Raw genomic sequence first — 15,880 nt, 5'->3', positions numbered from 1 at the left:
ACGATGCTATCAACTTCTATATATGGGGTATCCATAAAAGAATGGTGGGATTTTCCACACGTATTTTCTGTATTTCTTATCTTCATTGCGTGTCTCGGTTCGAAATGACGTAACTAGCTGTCCGAGTGTGACATGCATTACATGAAGTGTTCTGGTAAGGTAGTTGATGGGATACGATAATGCAAGTTGGGAATCTGCCGGTGGAGGATGCCTCCCGGAGGACTTTCTTTGGGAAACTGGACCTTATTTAGGTGTTAGACACAAAGAAAATCCAGATAACTACACCGTCTCCCCGTTGATTGGGCATAAACCCACAACCGACTATCATTGTTTGTTGGTTTTATCCATTAGGCCACCAGTAGGCCCCAGAGAAATTATAATATTTGGGTATGTAAACTGTGTCTTTTATGTATACCCAAAGAAAAAAGTCTCGTGGAATTAGGTCTCGGCCACTGGAAGAGGTGGTTGTCCATAACTGCAGCACTCCCAAGCAGGCATAAAGAGAAATGACATGATTACCCTATACTGGATGAAGCTCGGACCGCCAAGTGATGGATCTATGTACGTGTTACATTTTGTCATCAAAATTTGACAATTAGGTGTCTGCGAAATCCTGCCGTTCTTCTAAGAATACCCTATAGTATAGAGATTTCTCCTGAAAGTGGAATGACGGATTATCGGAAACTACTAAATAATTAGAATGTTAAAATATCTTAACCGAAAGTGTTTCGTTTATTATTTAAAATTTATTCTTTTCACTTTTAGCTTTATCGTATGTCCTGATGATGATCGAACGATTGGTTCTGGATCATCCCGAATTTCCAATCACTAAAAGGTAATGTTTCAGTTTTATTTGTTTGAGTAAGCAGTTTTAGTAACGATGTTACCAGTTGTTCAAATGAGGCAAAAGTGTATTGATTTTTACTGTCGATTAAAACTCCAAGACAATAATTATAGTTAAAATTTACAAGTTTGGAAGAAACACTAAATTAGAGTAAGAATGTCTTCGAAATTCCTCGGCTTTCACACTTCAGGATTGGCTAATGTAGTCTCAGGAAGACTACGGTAAAGTCGACCTTTATTTTGCATCTCCTATTTCCCCTTTAAATTGTTAAAATTCCACTTTAGCTGTCTTTGGAGTGCATTAGCAGTGTAAAACAGATCCTCGTAAAATACTACAGATGGTTTGATAAGAGATGTCATTCCGCACTTGCTTGCATAGGTTGATGAGTTGCAAATCCTGTCGTCGAGACAAGCAAAGATTGCACCTCATCGTCATTTATCATCAAACAACCTTACAAAATATATAATTTTAATATTTTAGTTAATTTTTATTTTAATTTGACATTTGTTTGGTTAATTGTAAAGTATTGTCAAGCCTATGACGTATTCTGTAGACACAGGTATAGTCTACTATTCATTTAGGCCGTACGTGACACAATGAGAAGTAGTTATGATGTATCTAAACTTAAAAAAGTAAGGGCAGCTACAAATTGTTTCATTATAATCTTATTGGATATCCGTCATAGCAACATGTATATTTATTTATATAAAAATTTAAAATGAACGATAAACCAAACAATTTCTATGATTAATCGAGTTATTTTTTGTTAGTATTAGTAATTATTAACACGTTAACCTCCATCCGATGTGCCGGCAGTCATAGTAGTTAAGGTCATTCAGAGCCATTCGACCGCCAGTGGTCGGAGCCAACTTTATAGATGTGCGTGAGAGGCCACCACTAGAATGTAAACGTCTTATGAAGCCTGGATAATTTAACCTTGAGTGAAACTACATCAGTTATAGCGACGCCAGGCGGTCGAATGGCTCCGTATAGCCCTAATTAGTACGACTGCCAATAGCGGACAGCGGTTAACGTGTTGATAATAGGTTAATTTCTGTGATCATTTGGTTTATTATTAATACATCAGGCTTAGTGACATTTATATATTTAAAATAAATGCAAACTGTTATACAAAATTATGTAATATTTAAACACCATTTGTTTATTTTTAATTTTATTCTTTGCTTATTTCTCAAAGGCCGTTTAAGAGAGCGATAATATATATTCTAACTCGTCCGTCTCTGAAACTGCGGAGAGAGGCTCAGGTCACGACTCGCAAATTGATCTCTTCACTAGGAGGGGCTAAACTGGCCTGTTTACTATTACAAGAGTTCAGTGCTTATGCAGAGAATCTCAGAATACAGGTGAGAAAACGCTAATCCCTTACATTTAAATATTTTCAAAATCTAAGTTTATTCAATTCATTTTCACGAGAAGAACTCTGATTCGGATAAAGAAAACAAGGAGTCGGACAACGCTACGGAAAACGTTCCACTTGTAACTTCTCACGTGTTATTAGAATGTTTAGTAACGCTTTGTTCGATATCAAATTTGGACCCGTTAGACGCCCATCAGTTAGGAATAGCGACTTTACTACCTTCTCATCTACCTGCGCTCGGTAAGTAGAATTAAAGCAGATTTTATATGTAAAAATATACTTTAATGTAAACATTGTGACATTTTTTGACAGGAAATGTGCAATCTAACAAGAGCATATGGTTAAAATTACTGAGAAAACTCAAAAGAGAGCCTACCATATTTCTGAGAACAGAAAAGGAGAAGATTACTTCATTAGTAATTAAAAGTAGTCCATTTACTGTGGTGAGTGTATAACTGTTGACTGTTATTTTGAATTTGCAATTTAATTGCCAAGAGAGAGACACCATAAAAACATACTGAAAGGGCCTTTTTTCTTCACCCATTGTCAATTCAATTGTGAGCCTGCAATGGGAGCAGCCAAGCAAGAGAAATGGGCCCTTTTTTCCTATTAGTTTTATATATGTAAACTCTGTTACATTGAAGTATGATATAAAATTTTTTAACGCGTTTTTTATGTTTGATAAATAGCCAATGGAAAATGCCGTGACTACGCTGGTTAATGTCGCTCCCGGAGATTATGTTCCTATCGTCGTAAGAGAAGTCACGCATCTATTGGGTAATCCGGCTCTCGTTCAACTAACCAAAGAAGAGTATAATATATTTTTAACTCCGGATGGTCAACTGTATGACAATAGTGTCATTGAAAAGTAGGTTCCTTGCTTTTTCAATTATATATCAACACGTTAAATATTTTCCGTATAATTCAAGATAATATTTTAAACATAGTTAATAGAAAATATGTGGATATTATACAGGTCAATTGTTAATAATATCATCTTGTTTTAAGGAAAATCAAAAATTACATAGTGTCTTGTGCTCCTATTTATTAATAATAGAATAATTATCAGGGCTGTGGAGTCGCGTAAAAATCTACCAACTTTGACTTTTCATTACCATCCGACTCCGACTAAAACACCAAAACTCCACGACTCTGACTCCACAGCCCTGATAATTATTGATATAAAACAAACCATGATTAATGATGATATGTGTATAATGTACTAAATATCTTCAAGTGCTTAAAAGGAAAACATCATCCCATAAGTCTGGAACCATATTATGTTGATCTTTGTTTATTTTATAGGAAAAGCGTGGCACCGAGTAAGACGGGTTTTTCGATGTTAGTAATCCATAGTTGCCGTAAAGTCGCGAAATAACATACTGCCATTTACAATTGGTAGAAATCCGGATGAGCATGTTAACAGGCAACTTCATGAATAACTTGAATTTGTTCTTCCTTATTCAGTACCACATTTTGCTTGTAAAAGAATAAACAAACATCAAGTGATGCTACTTAATAATATTATCTTTGTTACAGATCAAACAAGCTATTAGTTCAGTAGATGGTTTAATAACTGAGTTCAGTGCATAAGTAAACAGTGAATACGTTACCGATAGCAGAAAGTTAGAGATAATATTCTAAAATATATTATTTATTTTATTAAATACAGTAGAATCTTGCTGATTGGGACCCGAATCTGTTCAGATTAGTGTGTTTCGGGTGATTTGAAATTCCTATTTCTCACGTACATTTTTGTTACTGACAGGTTTTTCCATATACTGTAATTGGATTGAGTTAAGGTGACTGATGTAATATAATGGTTCAAAACCTCCACATTGGTTTACATACGTAGTGAGGTTTTTACCTCTTTCTGTGAGTGAGTATATGACTGTAAAGGAAGGAGAGATAGGTGAATGGTTTTGCTTTATCTCAATAACAAATGTTAAATTTATTTTTGTGGTTTGTACACGCCGCATAATAGCAAGGTTGTGGCCGAAGTTGTCGTCTCTAAAGCGCAAATGTCGAGCGCTGCTATCTTGTAAGCGGCACTTGACGTTCACGTTTTAGAGACTACGACTTTGGCCGCAACCTCGCTATTCTGAGTGGCACAGGGTAAGCACAGTGGCCACGTATTTTGTTCAAAGAGAGATTCTTGAATTATTTCTTATTTGGTTGTTCGTTTTAGCCAGAATTTCAGACTGTTGGGGTTTGGATTAGTGAGGTTTCAGACCTGCTGCTTCCATTTACCATGCAGATGTATTATCAGTCCAATCTATGCCCCAAAATTAATTAATTAATTAATAGCGACACATAACGTATACAAATTTATATATGCATGTATATGCCGTATATGAATTACACACTAAACACTTTTATTTGTAATCAAAATTATTGCATAAAAGTTAGTTAATTTTTAAAGAAATAATAAATAAGTTTACTTTCTTTTTAGTTTGAAAGACACAATTAACATCGACAAAAATATTAAGAGAGAGAGCAAATTATATTCCTACAAAGAACAATTGGAAGAACTTGAACTTAGGAAGGCAAGTCGGCATTTCCGAGTTTCTTTTCATAAATTTTTATAACTAGTAAAATTGTAAGCAAAGAAGTATCTTTAAAAGATTTACATACATTACAATAGGAACTAGAAGAGAAGAAGAGGGCGAAAGGTTTGTTGAAAGAACCCGAACTTACTAAAAAACAACTAGAAGCTAAAAAGATCCAGCTCGAGAAAGAATCGATCATTCGTTCGAGGATAAAAGAGGTATTTTTGAAGTAATTTGTATTGAATTATGGTGCACAAATTAAATATTTATTACAATAATTTTCTTTTTTGTGTATTTGTTTCCGTTATCTTTTTTATTAAGTGTTTTTGTTTGTACTGTTCAGTATAAAAATATATAGTCGTTCTATGTTTTACAACTGTATGAACTGGCATATCTTTTTTTGATCTTCATTATATTATTTAAGATCTAGGGTGGTCTCACCCCCTGTAAAGATATTTGTAGCAGTAGATTTGTGTTCTATCGTGTAATTTGGATGTCGATACGAGTTCTTGTAGTGTGAAAGAATGGCTTGTTACAAGCATACTTCTGAGAACTCAATTCCAATTAATGACATGGGAAATATGACAGTATGAGGTTATAAAAGCAATGATTTACTATAATGTATTATTACTCTTTATTTTTTAAAATACTTTTTGATAAAGTAATAATAGTGTAACATTATTCTCAGTTAGATAATCAACTGAAGCATGCCATAAGTTTACTCCATGCTGCTATCGAAGGGAAAGCATTGGCTTTGGCAGTGCACGTGACTAGTCTGGTTGAACTTCTTATCTCGGTCATGCCGTCACCACTCTGCGCTCCTTTAGTCACAAAAGTCTTTTTAGAACTCAGAAAATGTGCAATTAATGAAGAACTAGAAGATTGGAGTATGTACAGTACATATATATATATATGTTATTTAAGTCTAAAATCTAATTTGTAACTCTAATCACATAAAAATAAATATTCGTCTACAGGTTTGCCGTTGGCTTACATTATACTGCGCGTAATTAAACCCGCCTGCCCAATTGATACCGAATGGGAAGAGATCGATTTGGAAGTCGCGGTTACGAAAATAATTAATTTTCTGCATTCTTTGACATGTCAACCCTCTGATTCTGAATACGATGAACATCTCTCAAATATTCGTTTTCAAAGATTATCTGCACTCGCTTTTGCATATTACTTTCCTCTGTTGCGCTGGATTCTTAACAGTTCTGATCTTCCAGAAGAAGTAATAATTAAGACGCTCAATATCATTAGCGAACATGGAAAAATGAGAGATCACGGTTCTGCCGATAAAAATCAAGTCGTTCAAGTGAGTAAATGGATTAATTCTCTTGTAATAAATTGTTTGCATAAGGTATATTCTCTATGTTTACGTACAAAAATTTAATTTAAGCAAAGCCCTATTTATCTACCTCGTAAACAAATGTTGGAAGTTCTGATGCAAGTAATAGCGAATACATCGGGTTACGTACAGGTGAGTTGTTTACGAGTAAATTTGTATAGATAGAAAGGTAGAAAGTTTATTTAATTCTGCATTTTAGCAATTTGCTTGTAAAGCAGTTTTGGACGTGGCTGGCTCGGGAAGTGGTCTGAATGGTTGCGCAAAAGCATCGATTTCAGAAATTCAAATTCTACTAAATGCTCTCTTGTCAATGAACGAATTGGTCCGGAAAACTGCGCTCAAGGTATTTTCTTTTCATTTGTTTCTTGCGTTGTAATAATATCATTCGTCATTAAACTGAAATTTATTTTTACGCGCCCTAGGCTCTCGCGGTGCTTCAACGAGTTTATCCGTCTTTGGAATTCGAAAAAGAAAATGCCGTAATTCTCATTCAGCGGATATGGGTTGCACGATTCGATCCTAACGAAGAAAATAGCGAATTAGCAAATAGGCAAGACATCTTTCTTACATTTAAATTTTTAGAAAAATTTAATATAATTATATTCTTATATAAAATGTTAATTAAATAGTTTATGGGAAGAAGTAAATTTCCATCCTATTCCTGAACTGACACTTAATCTTCTTAATGATGTCATTCATCCAGAAACAGAAATACAATCTTCAGCAGCAGAAGCCTTGGCTGAAGCTCTAAAAGAGTATAAAGATTCGGTGCAACCAACACTTGATCAATTGCTTATAATTTATAAAGAACACTTAATAGTATGTTTAAAGTGTTTAAATATATCATTATTTCAAAATATTTTCACATATAAAAAGATTTTCTTTCTCTCTCTCGCAGCAATCGCCTCCAAAATTAGATAGTTTCGGACGAGTTATTTCGGAATCTCCTCCCGATAACTGGGTACCTCGCGTCGGAATTGCCATGGCTCTAAACAAAATGGCTCCTCTTTTAGACTCCGACATGGTGTCGAGCTTGGTGGCCTTTTTCGTTTCCGACAGTCTTGGCGATCGGCATCCGACAGTGCGGAAACATATGCTGGATGCTTCAGTTGCCATCGTGGAATATCACGGCAAGGTAATTGAATTCTGTATTTAAATTAAGATCTAAATTTATATTTAATTGTAACTGCATTGTAATTGGCAGGAAACGATCAATATTCTCCTACCGATGTTTGAAGACTTTCTAGACAAAGCACCTGACTCTTCTAATTTCGATGCAGTGAAACAAGGAATTGTGATTTTGATGGGAACTCTCGCTCATCATTTAGATAAGAGTGATCCGAAAGTTAAACCAATTGTGGCAAAATTGATTGAGGCTCTCTCAACGCCGTCTCAACAGGTAAATTTTTGTTTTTGTTGACCGCGAGAGCCCATGATTTAATTAATTATTTACGTAACCTGTAATTATTATCCTAAGGTTCAAGAAGCTGTGGCCAACTGTTTGCCGCCGTTGGTTCCCGCTATTAAAGATGGAGCTCCTCCACTCGTAACCAAATTACTACATCTTCTTTTAGATTCAGAGAATTATGGAGAAAGGAAAGGTGCTGCCTATGGTTTAGCTGGTTTAGTAAAAGGTTTAGGAATCATGTCACTGAAACAATTAGATATTATGAAAACACTTACAAATGCTATTCAAGATAAAAAGAATTACAGGCATAGAGAAGGTATGTAATAATTTTGCATTGTTTACACAGGCAACAAAATACCATAAATTTATTTTTTTAGGTGCACTGTTTGCATTTGAAATGTTATGTAACATGCTGGGCCGACTTTTCGAGCCTTACATCGTGCACGTTTTGCCGCATCTCCTGCTGTGTTTTGGTGACGGTAACCAGTATGTCAGAGAGGTAACCATTAAAAATTACATAAATTTTCTTATTTTCATTGCATTCATTTACTTATATGATACCGCGATATAGGCTACCGACGATACCGCTAAAGCAGTAATGAGTCGACTGAGTGCGCATGGAGTAAAACTGGTACTTCCTTCTCTCTTAGCTGCACTTGAAGAAGATTCGTGGAGAACAAAAGCAGGTTATTACAATACTTGTGATTGTTTTATTATAAATTTTTTGTGTTCTTTTTAATCTTACTTATGAAAAATACTTCAGGATCTGTAGAATTGTTAGGGGCCATGGCTTTCTGTGCACCAAAACAGTTATCGTCTTGTTTGCCAAGTATAGTTCCTAAGTTGATTGAAGTGCTGTCAGACTCCCACATGAAAGTTCAGAAAGCTGGTGCTCAGGCTCTCCGTCAGATTGGATCCGTGATTAGAAATCCCGAAATTCAAGGTAATCTTTGCAAAAACCAGGTTTCGTGACTATGTAATCATACACTACAAACGTGAATTGTTTTTACTTATTTTAGCTATTGTGCCTGTATTGTTGGATGCATTACAAGATCCATCAAAGAAAACGTCACCCTGTCTAGCTACTCTTCTAGATACAAAATTCGTTCATTTTATTGATGCACCGTCGTTGGCTTTAATCATGCCAGTCGTACAGAGGGCATTTCAAGATAGGTCAACGGAAACCCGTAAGATGGCAGCTCAGATTATCGGAAACATGTATTCGTTAACTGATCAAAAAGTAAATTACTTTAAATGAAAACTTTATTCATTTATAAAACCTCGGATAAACGTTTATACATTACAAACTCCATTTTAGGATTTGTCGCCGTATTTACCGACCATCATTCCTGGTCTCAAGCAATCGTTATTGGATCCAGTTCCAGAGGTAAGTCCAAAATTTAGACGAATCCTTGTGGATGATGGTTGATTAAATGTAAGAATTGGTGCAAGGAATTTAGCAATGCTTTGAGTCAGACTCCGTGAAGCTCAAGCCAGCAGCACAATTAGCAAGACTGGCTCCAGGCATTATACTAAATTCATACATATGAGAAAACATGCATAAATAGAAAAATATTTGTAGTAAGAAGCAAAACATCTTAAGATTAAAATCCTTCTATAAAATAACAGGTAAGAAGTGTCTCTGCTCGAGCACTGGGTGCAATGATTAAAGGAATGGGAGAAAACAGCTTCGAAGATCTACTCCCGTGGTTAATGCAGACGCTTACTTCTGAAGCAAGTTCCGTCGATCGATCTGGTGCCGCTCAAGGTATTAAGTAAATAAATTTAGCCTTTCGTGTTATTTTTTTAAAACATTAACTATAAAATTGCATTGCTTCAGGTCTAAGTGAAGTAATGGGTGGACTTGGCGTGGAAAAACTGAACAAACTTATGCCAGAAATAATTTCTACAGCTGAAAGATCTGATATTGCTCCTCACGTTAAGGATGGTTACATCATGATGTTTATTTATTTACCTATGGTGTTCAATAAGGAATTTATGCCTTACATTGGACATATAATTACTCCAATATTGAAGGTAATTTAGTTTTAAAATGTCTTTTTACTTTTTAATTGTGTTTAAATATTTAAATGTGTTTTACGTAAAGGCTTTAGCCGACGAAAACGAATTCGTCAGAGACACGGCTCTAAAAGCTGGTCAGAGGATCGTAAATATGTATGCCGATACGGCTATAACTCTGCTGCTTCCCGAATTAGAAAAGGGGCTGTTTCACGATAACTGGCGTATCCGTCATAGTTCAGTTCAGCTTCTTGGCGATTTGTTATATAAAATATCTGGTAAGTAATTTTATGTAATAACCAAACTGAAATATATTAGCGTGAGTGTACAAATTAATTTTTTATTATATTTTTTAGGTGTTTCTGGTAAAATGTCAACTGAAACTGCAGATGAAGATGATAATTTTGGAACAGAACAATCGCATAAGGTATGCGTAAGCTTCTTATTATGAAAAGTGTTAAATGTATGGTATTTTACAGAACATTTAAATTTTACAGGCTATACTGTATGCTCTTGGTGAAGAACGTAGGAATCGCGTACTAGCCGGATTGTATATGGGCAGGTCAGACGTTGCACTCATGGTAAGACAAGCAGCACTGCACGTATGGAAGGTGGTAGTAACAAACACACCTCGCACACTAAGAGAATTACTTCCTACACTTTTCAATCTTCTACTTGGATGTTTAGCAAGTAATAGCTATGACAAAAGACAGGTGAGTGTTTCTGTTTCAGGAGAAAATCAAGAATTGATATAAATCACAACAATAATTTCTCTTTTTAAGGTTGCCGCAAGGACATTAGGCGACTTGGTTCGTAAATTAGGTGAACGTGTTCTACCAGAAATCATTCCTATACTGGAAAGAGGTCTTGATTCGGATAGAGCCGATCAGAGACAGGGAGTTTGTATTGGTTTGAGTGAAATAATGGCATCGACAAGCAGAGAGATGGTGTTAACTTTTGTCGACAGTCTTGTTCCAACTGTCAGGTTTGTAAATGTGAAAGTATTTTTCTCTTTCACTTTAATTTAGTTGGCCAGAAAACACTGTGAGCATCTGCATTTCAATCTGATCCTATTGCCTTATTTAGATTTTACAAATTTGTTGCAATATAATATTAATTTGGATTTTGTTCATAGGAGAGCGTTATGCGATCCTCTACCAGAAGTTAGACAGGCAGCAGCTAAGACTTTCGACAGTCTGCATTCTACAGTTGGTGTCCGAGCCCTTGATGACATCCTTCCTTCACTCTTGCAACAATTGGTACGGTTTCTTTTGAAAAGTTATATCGTAAATTCTTGTATTTTATATTATTATTGATATTCAAAATTTTATATTTTCAGAATGATCCACTCTTATCTGACCATACACTGGATGGTTTGAGGCAAGTTATGGCTATTAAAAGCAAAGTTGTAATGCCTTATCTCATACCTCAGGTTAGTATAAAGGCCAATTCGCACTATTATGGTAGTGGTTTTATATGTGCGACGTTTCTGCCGCAGAGCAGATCGTGCAAGCCTAAATCCCAAAAAGTCGTGGTTGTGTAATTCCGAGCTGTGGTCGTGTCAAAATTTTCTCACTGTGGGAACCCAACTTATTCCTCTCTCCAACTGCTCCAGGTGACAGCGCAACTTTAATTCCACACCAAAACTATGATAGTGTGAAATGGATTTATTACTATTTGATTATATTATTAGCTCATAATTTATTTCATTTTCAGTTAACTGCTCCTCCTATCAATACAAAAGCGCTATCGTTTCTGTCTTCTGTTGCCGGAGACGCTCTTACTAAACATCTGGGAAAAATTCTACCAGCTCTTTTGTCGGCACTTAGTGCAGCATTAGATACACCCAATGAACAATTGGTATCTAATTAATCACATTAATAAGTTTAATACGTTACATTAATTTGTTTTCTAACACGTTTTGCTTTTGTAGGAACTAGAATATTGTCAAGCAGTTGTTTTGTCTGTTACCGACGAATTAGGAGTCAGAACAATTATAGATCACTTGTTAGAAGCAGCTCGTAGCGAATCTGTAGCACAGAGGCGAGCAGCAGTTGCCTTACTTTATACCTATTGTTATCAGTCAAAAGCCGACATTAGCGCGCACGTCCCGCAATTACTGAGGGGCTTGATTCATCTGTTTACAGATTCAGACCAACACGTTTTGCTTTCAAGTTGGGAAGCACTGAATGCAGTTACTAAGGTAAAGATTTCTGTTTATTTCATTAACACTTTTAGAGTGATACTACAGTTTTGTATACAGTAATCAACCCACTTTGATACTCTGTATTGATAATTAATTATTAAATTTAGGTAGCTTGGGCGACGAAGTTACATTGGTTATTTATATTTATCGAGCATTTAAAATTACCCAATTAAATATTGCTGATAATTTATAAAATGTTTTTTTTTTTTCTTCAGACTCTCGATGCCACTGAGCAATTACAACATGTAGCCGATGTTCGGCTAGCGGTAAGATTTGCCATGGGTGATTTAAAAGGACAGCCACTTCTACCTGGATTTTGTCTTTCTAAGGTCTGATTTTTTTTTCTATATATTATATCATAACTATATTTTTAAAAAACCTCTGAAAAATAACTTTATTTTAGGGAATAACACCGATTCTTCCAATATTCCGAGAAGCCATACTTAATGGATCGCCTGACCTCAAAGAACAGGCAGCTCAGGGATTGGGAGAAGTCATTAGGTTAACAAGTAGTGAAGCATTGAAACCGTCTGTTGTACATATTACTGGTCCATTAATTCGCATACTCGGCGACAGATTCAGTTGGAATGTCAAAGTTGCCGTCTTGGAAACTTTGGCTTTATTGTTAGAAAAAGTAAGTTTCTTGTAGTAAAGCAAGTCAAATGAAAGTGAGCCAACGTAGTTTAGTCGAAAACTTTTACTAAGTTAAAAGTAAAGGCTACTAGCATTGAGATATTGTCTCTTGCTAATTCGTTAGTTGGTATTTGGTAAATGAGTCTAGTGATTCTGTGCTTTAGAAGCCCTTTGGCCTCTGCTTCCAGAAGTTCGTGACCACCACCTTTCCCTCTGCATCCGAATCAAACAGAGTTTTCGGCTCTTTGGTTTGCCAAACACAGGAAAATTGCACGATGAAAGATCCAGACTGTAGAGTGGGTGCTACAGAATTTTCCTTTTGAAGATCTTAAGCTTCTTTTGAGCCACATTGGTAGTGTGCAGTCTCACATTGTCAAACAAGAGGATCGTGCCATGTAACATCAAGCACAGTGCTCATTCTTGACTGTTGTGCAAAATTATTGCAAGATTTCACCCTACAGTCCAGACCTTTCACCCTGCAACTTTCATATTGTTCGGAGAATTAAGAAAGCCTGAAGGATCGTAGGTTTGCCTCTGATATAGAGAGGACTTCTATGAACACAAAATCACAAGCTCATTACCCAATTGAACAAATGCCTCAATGTTGCTGATAATTACATTCGTCTTAGACATAATAGTTTGTGAATAAACCGCATTTGCTTATTTTCATTTGACTTGTCCTCACATATTTTAATTAGTGTTATATATCATTTAAACCGTGATTTTATTTTAGGTAGGAGTAATGCTGAAACCTTTTCTGCCTCAACTACAAACTACTTTCCTAAAGGCGTTAAGTGACGGGCATCGGTTAGTTCGGCTAAGAGCTGCAAATGCACTAAGCCATTTAATAGTTATTCATACAAGGTGCGATCCTTTATTTAATGAATTACATACCAGTGCCAAATCTACTGAAGATACATCTGTTAGGTAATGTTAAATTTTGAAAAATGTTACTAAAATTATTATGTAAAGCAAAATGTAAAGTTTAAATTGCTTTTAAAATTTAGGGAAACGATGCTGCATGCATTACGCTGCGTAATTGGTCAAGCTGGTAACAAAATGTCACCCGCCATAAGGTCAAATATAACAATGTTAGTGTCAAACTATCTCAAAAGCGATGACACTACAAGAACTGTAGCTGCGGCATGTCTTGGCACTTTATGCATGTGGTTACCAGAAGATGAATTAGCAGCTGTTGCAAGAGAATATTTATTAGGTAAGTGACTTTTTTTACTCTCTATATTGTGAACATCGAGATGGTCTTTCTTTAGCAATCCCACAGTGGGATGGCCAGGTGGTCGGGAATGGGCCCAACATATCTGGACAGACAATGCTGTCCAGATTTGATCCCAGGTCCCTAGAGCAGTAGGCTGCCACTTTAACTAATTAGACATAACCTACCACAGATTTTATATGGTTTTTGCAAGCTCTAATGATAGATAATTTGAAAAATAGACGACGATCCTACACTAGAATGGACTGTAAGGCATGGAAGGAGCGTGGCGTTAATGATCGCACTGAAGGAGGCACCAGAAAAGATTCTCACCGCCGACTGGTTGGACAGGATAACCAAGACGTTAATAGCTTATATTACGGCAGACAGGGTAAGGTTTTTGTTCGAATAATTTTTTTTTTTTTTGTTTTTTAACTTGATAAAACTAACCAGAGAGCCATTTACAGTTACCAATTGTGCTAAGTGGAATTCGAGGAACGGGTTATTACTTCTGTCACATGCTAAATTCTGGTCAGAATGTTTCCCAACCTTTAACTTTTTCATTTTCGAAGGTAAAAATTGATAAACTGTACAATCGTATTTTATTTTGCATTACCTATTTTCTAATTTCTTCATTTATTCTCAGAGCATGAACCACAACACCAATGAAGTGAAGCAGATTGTAGCACTAACAGCCAATTATGTTGCCAAAGTCATAAATAAACCTCTCCCTCCATCGGTAATGAAGGTATTGGTACCAAATTTGGTTAATGGAACAAAAGAAAAGAATACTATCGTCAAGGCAAATAGCGAGTTTGCTCTAGTAGCAATTTTGAGACTGAGGAAAGGAGACGAAACTCATCAGGTGAGTTAGATTTTCGCATTCTTCGGATATCGATTTCCTCTGAAAAGTATTAATTAACAAATTCATCCCGTCAGATGTGTCTGAACAACTTGGACGCCGGAGCAAGGGACGCCCTACAAGACGTAGTCAACAAAGTGCTGAAAAAAGTCGCAAGTCAACCAGAACCAAAGGAGGAAGAACTGGACGACACGCTATTAACTTGACATTATTCAAATAAAACTATACTTTTGACTAGAGAATTATCTGTAAATGATTTTGAAAGTTATTACATATAATTTTATTTGAAATAAAATATTTGCGGTTAGGAATAGTTGCATTTTGGAGAATCGGCGGATGCGGCGGTTCCGTAACCCGGTCGGTCTGCCAACTGAGCGTTAAAGTATCAACCCGTTACTGCAAAGAATCTAGTTTAAATCCAGGAACGGTCAGATCTAATTCGTAATTAGTAATAAGGCTCTGATTATCTTCCCTATTAAACAAATGTAATGGCATTTGTCACTGATTTTTTCAATCGTCACTAAGAGAGCCTTTTTAACCATATCTGTCATGGGATTTGGCCTGGCTCACAATGGATATTGAGGGAGAGAACACTGTCCGTGAAGAACTCCTGACATTATAATAGAGCGGCCATGTAATGAGTGTAAAATTTTGGGGTTCGCTTACATGGTGGAACTTGAGAAATTTTAAGGCTGGTGTGACCTGGATATTTCGGAGCCTGTCTCAAAATCTGGTTATTCCATTATGATTTCGTGATTAGCACGGCTGAAAAACCTTTCTTAATGCCCGAACGGCAAGAATGTAAAAAAAAAGGACCTTAAAATGCTACCCCGGTACCTTATAAAAAGGCTTGTAGAAGTTTTTAGTGAATCTATTGTTTGGAAGTATTCAAACACCAGACATGCCTGTTTGGCGCAATCAAGCTTATTGCACACAGTTGATGGAGTTTGAGAAAGGCCACATGGGACAGAGAAGCATGGTGGTCGTTTCGCCGAATTGTTGGCCATCTAGACCGTTTTTGAGTAGGTGTTGGGGGTAGTGATACACGATGGCGCGCGTAAATGGTGATCATACAATGGATGTTTCATTCAGATCACTATTAGAGATGACAGTGTGATCGTGAGACAAATGCCAACGGCGCAATGACGTCTGCCCAACATCTTGACGCTTCAGAGGATCTTTTCAGTCATACCCATAGCGTGCTCCACCAGGCCCATAATGGAACGGCAGGATGGCGAGAAACGGGCCCGAAATATTCGTCTCCATGAAAAATCCCTAGGGTGGTTCTCCCGGTCACAGCGATCTTCGCTAGTGCATGAAACCGCCTAACACTGGTAGTTCGCGCTTAGGCCTGTTACGTGGAGTTTTTCCGGTTTTTTCACCCTAAATAGGGGCCAATTTCCAGAAGAAAGTCCTT

At 36.4% G+C, this 15,880-nt stretch overlaps 1 protein-coding gene across 1 annotated transcript in view; it reads left to right on the top strand.

Annotated features, from left to right (window-relative positions):
• The window catches only part of LOC111629349 (eIF-2-alpha kinase activator GCN1-like), a 29,163-nt gene extending 14,139 nt beyond the window's left edge, over window positions 1–15,024 (top strand). Inside the window, exons 16-54 of the mRNA XM_023373243.1 lie at window positions 766–835; window positions 2,043–2,208; window positions 2,282–2,462; window positions 2,535–2,665; window positions 2,912–3,090; window positions 4,675–4,768; window positions 4,867–4,989; window positions 5,460–5,658; window positions 5,749–6,089; window positions 6,174–6,254; window positions 6,322–6,465; window positions 6,545–6,672; window positions 6,752–6,941; window positions 7,021–7,257; window positions 7,327–7,521; window positions 7,600–7,846; window positions 7,908–8,029; window positions 8,102–8,216; window positions 8,294–8,473; window positions 8,550–8,770; window positions 8,849–8,917; window positions 9,160–9,298; window positions 9,371–9,567; window positions 9,638–9,827; window positions 9,906–9,976; window positions 10,047–10,262; window positions 10,332–10,534; window positions 10,685–10,808; window positions 10,889–10,981; window positions 11,266–11,409; window positions 11,483–11,752; window positions 11,971–12,084; window positions 12,159–12,389; window positions 13,122–13,315; window positions 13,396–13,604; window positions 13,844–13,992; window positions 14,069–14,173; window positions 14,248–14,466; window positions 14,541–15,024. Coding sequence (XP_023229011.1) covers window positions 766–835; window positions 2,043–2,208; window positions 2,282–2,462; window positions 2,535–2,665; window positions 2,912–3,090; window positions 4,675–4,768; window positions 4,867–4,989; window positions 5,460–5,658; window positions 5,749–6,089; window positions 6,174–6,254; window positions 6,322–6,465; window positions 6,545–6,672; window positions 6,752–6,941; window positions 7,021–7,257; window positions 7,327–7,521; window positions 7,600–7,846; window positions 7,908–8,029; window positions 8,102–8,216; window positions 8,294–8,473; window positions 8,550–8,770; window positions 8,849–8,917; window positions 9,160–9,298; window positions 9,371–9,567; window positions 9,638–9,827; window positions 9,906–9,976; window positions 10,047–10,262; window positions 10,332–10,534; window positions 10,685–10,808; window positions 10,889–10,981; window positions 11,266–11,409; window positions 11,483–11,752; window positions 11,971–12,084; window positions 12,159–12,389; window positions 13,122–13,315; window positions 13,396–13,604; window positions 13,844–13,992; window positions 14,069–14,173; window positions 14,248–14,466; window positions 14,541–14,669 — 6,410 coding nt within the window. The 3' untranslated portion in view covers window positions 14,670–15,024. The remainder of the gene's footprint in view (window positions 1–765; window positions 836–2,042; window positions 2,209–2,281; window positions 2,463–2,534; window positions 2,666–2,911; window positions 3,091–4,674; window positions 4,769–4,866; window positions 4,990–5,459; window positions 5,659–5,748; window positions 6,090–6,173; window positions 6,255–6,321; window positions 6,466–6,544; window positions 6,673–6,751; window positions 6,942–7,020; window positions 7,258–7,326; window positions 7,522–7,599; window positions 7,847–7,907; window positions 8,030–8,101; window positions 8,217–8,293; window positions 8,474–8,549; window positions 8,771–8,848; window positions 8,918–9,159; window positions 9,299–9,370; window positions 9,568–9,637; window positions 9,828–9,905; window positions 9,977–10,046; window positions 10,263–10,331; window positions 10,535–10,684; window positions 10,809–10,888; window positions 10,982–11,265; window positions 11,410–11,482; window positions 11,753–11,970; window positions 12,085–12,158; window positions 12,390–13,121; window positions 13,316–13,395; window positions 13,605–13,843; window positions 13,993–14,068; window positions 14,174–14,247; window positions 14,467–14,540) is intronic.
• Window positions 15,025–15,880: the final 856 nt, after the last annotated feature.

This window comes from Centruroides sculpturatus, unplaced genomic scaffold (genome assembly GCF_000671375.1).
Source record: "Centruroides sculpturatus isolate CEXI.00-Female unplaced genomic scaffold, Cexi_2.0 scaffold51, whole genome shotgun sequence".
NCBI lineage: Eukaryota > Metazoa > Arthropoda > Arachnida > Scorpiones > Buthidae > Centruroides > Centruroides sculpturatus.
This window is presented reverse-complemented; position numbering and strand designations above follow the sequence as displayed.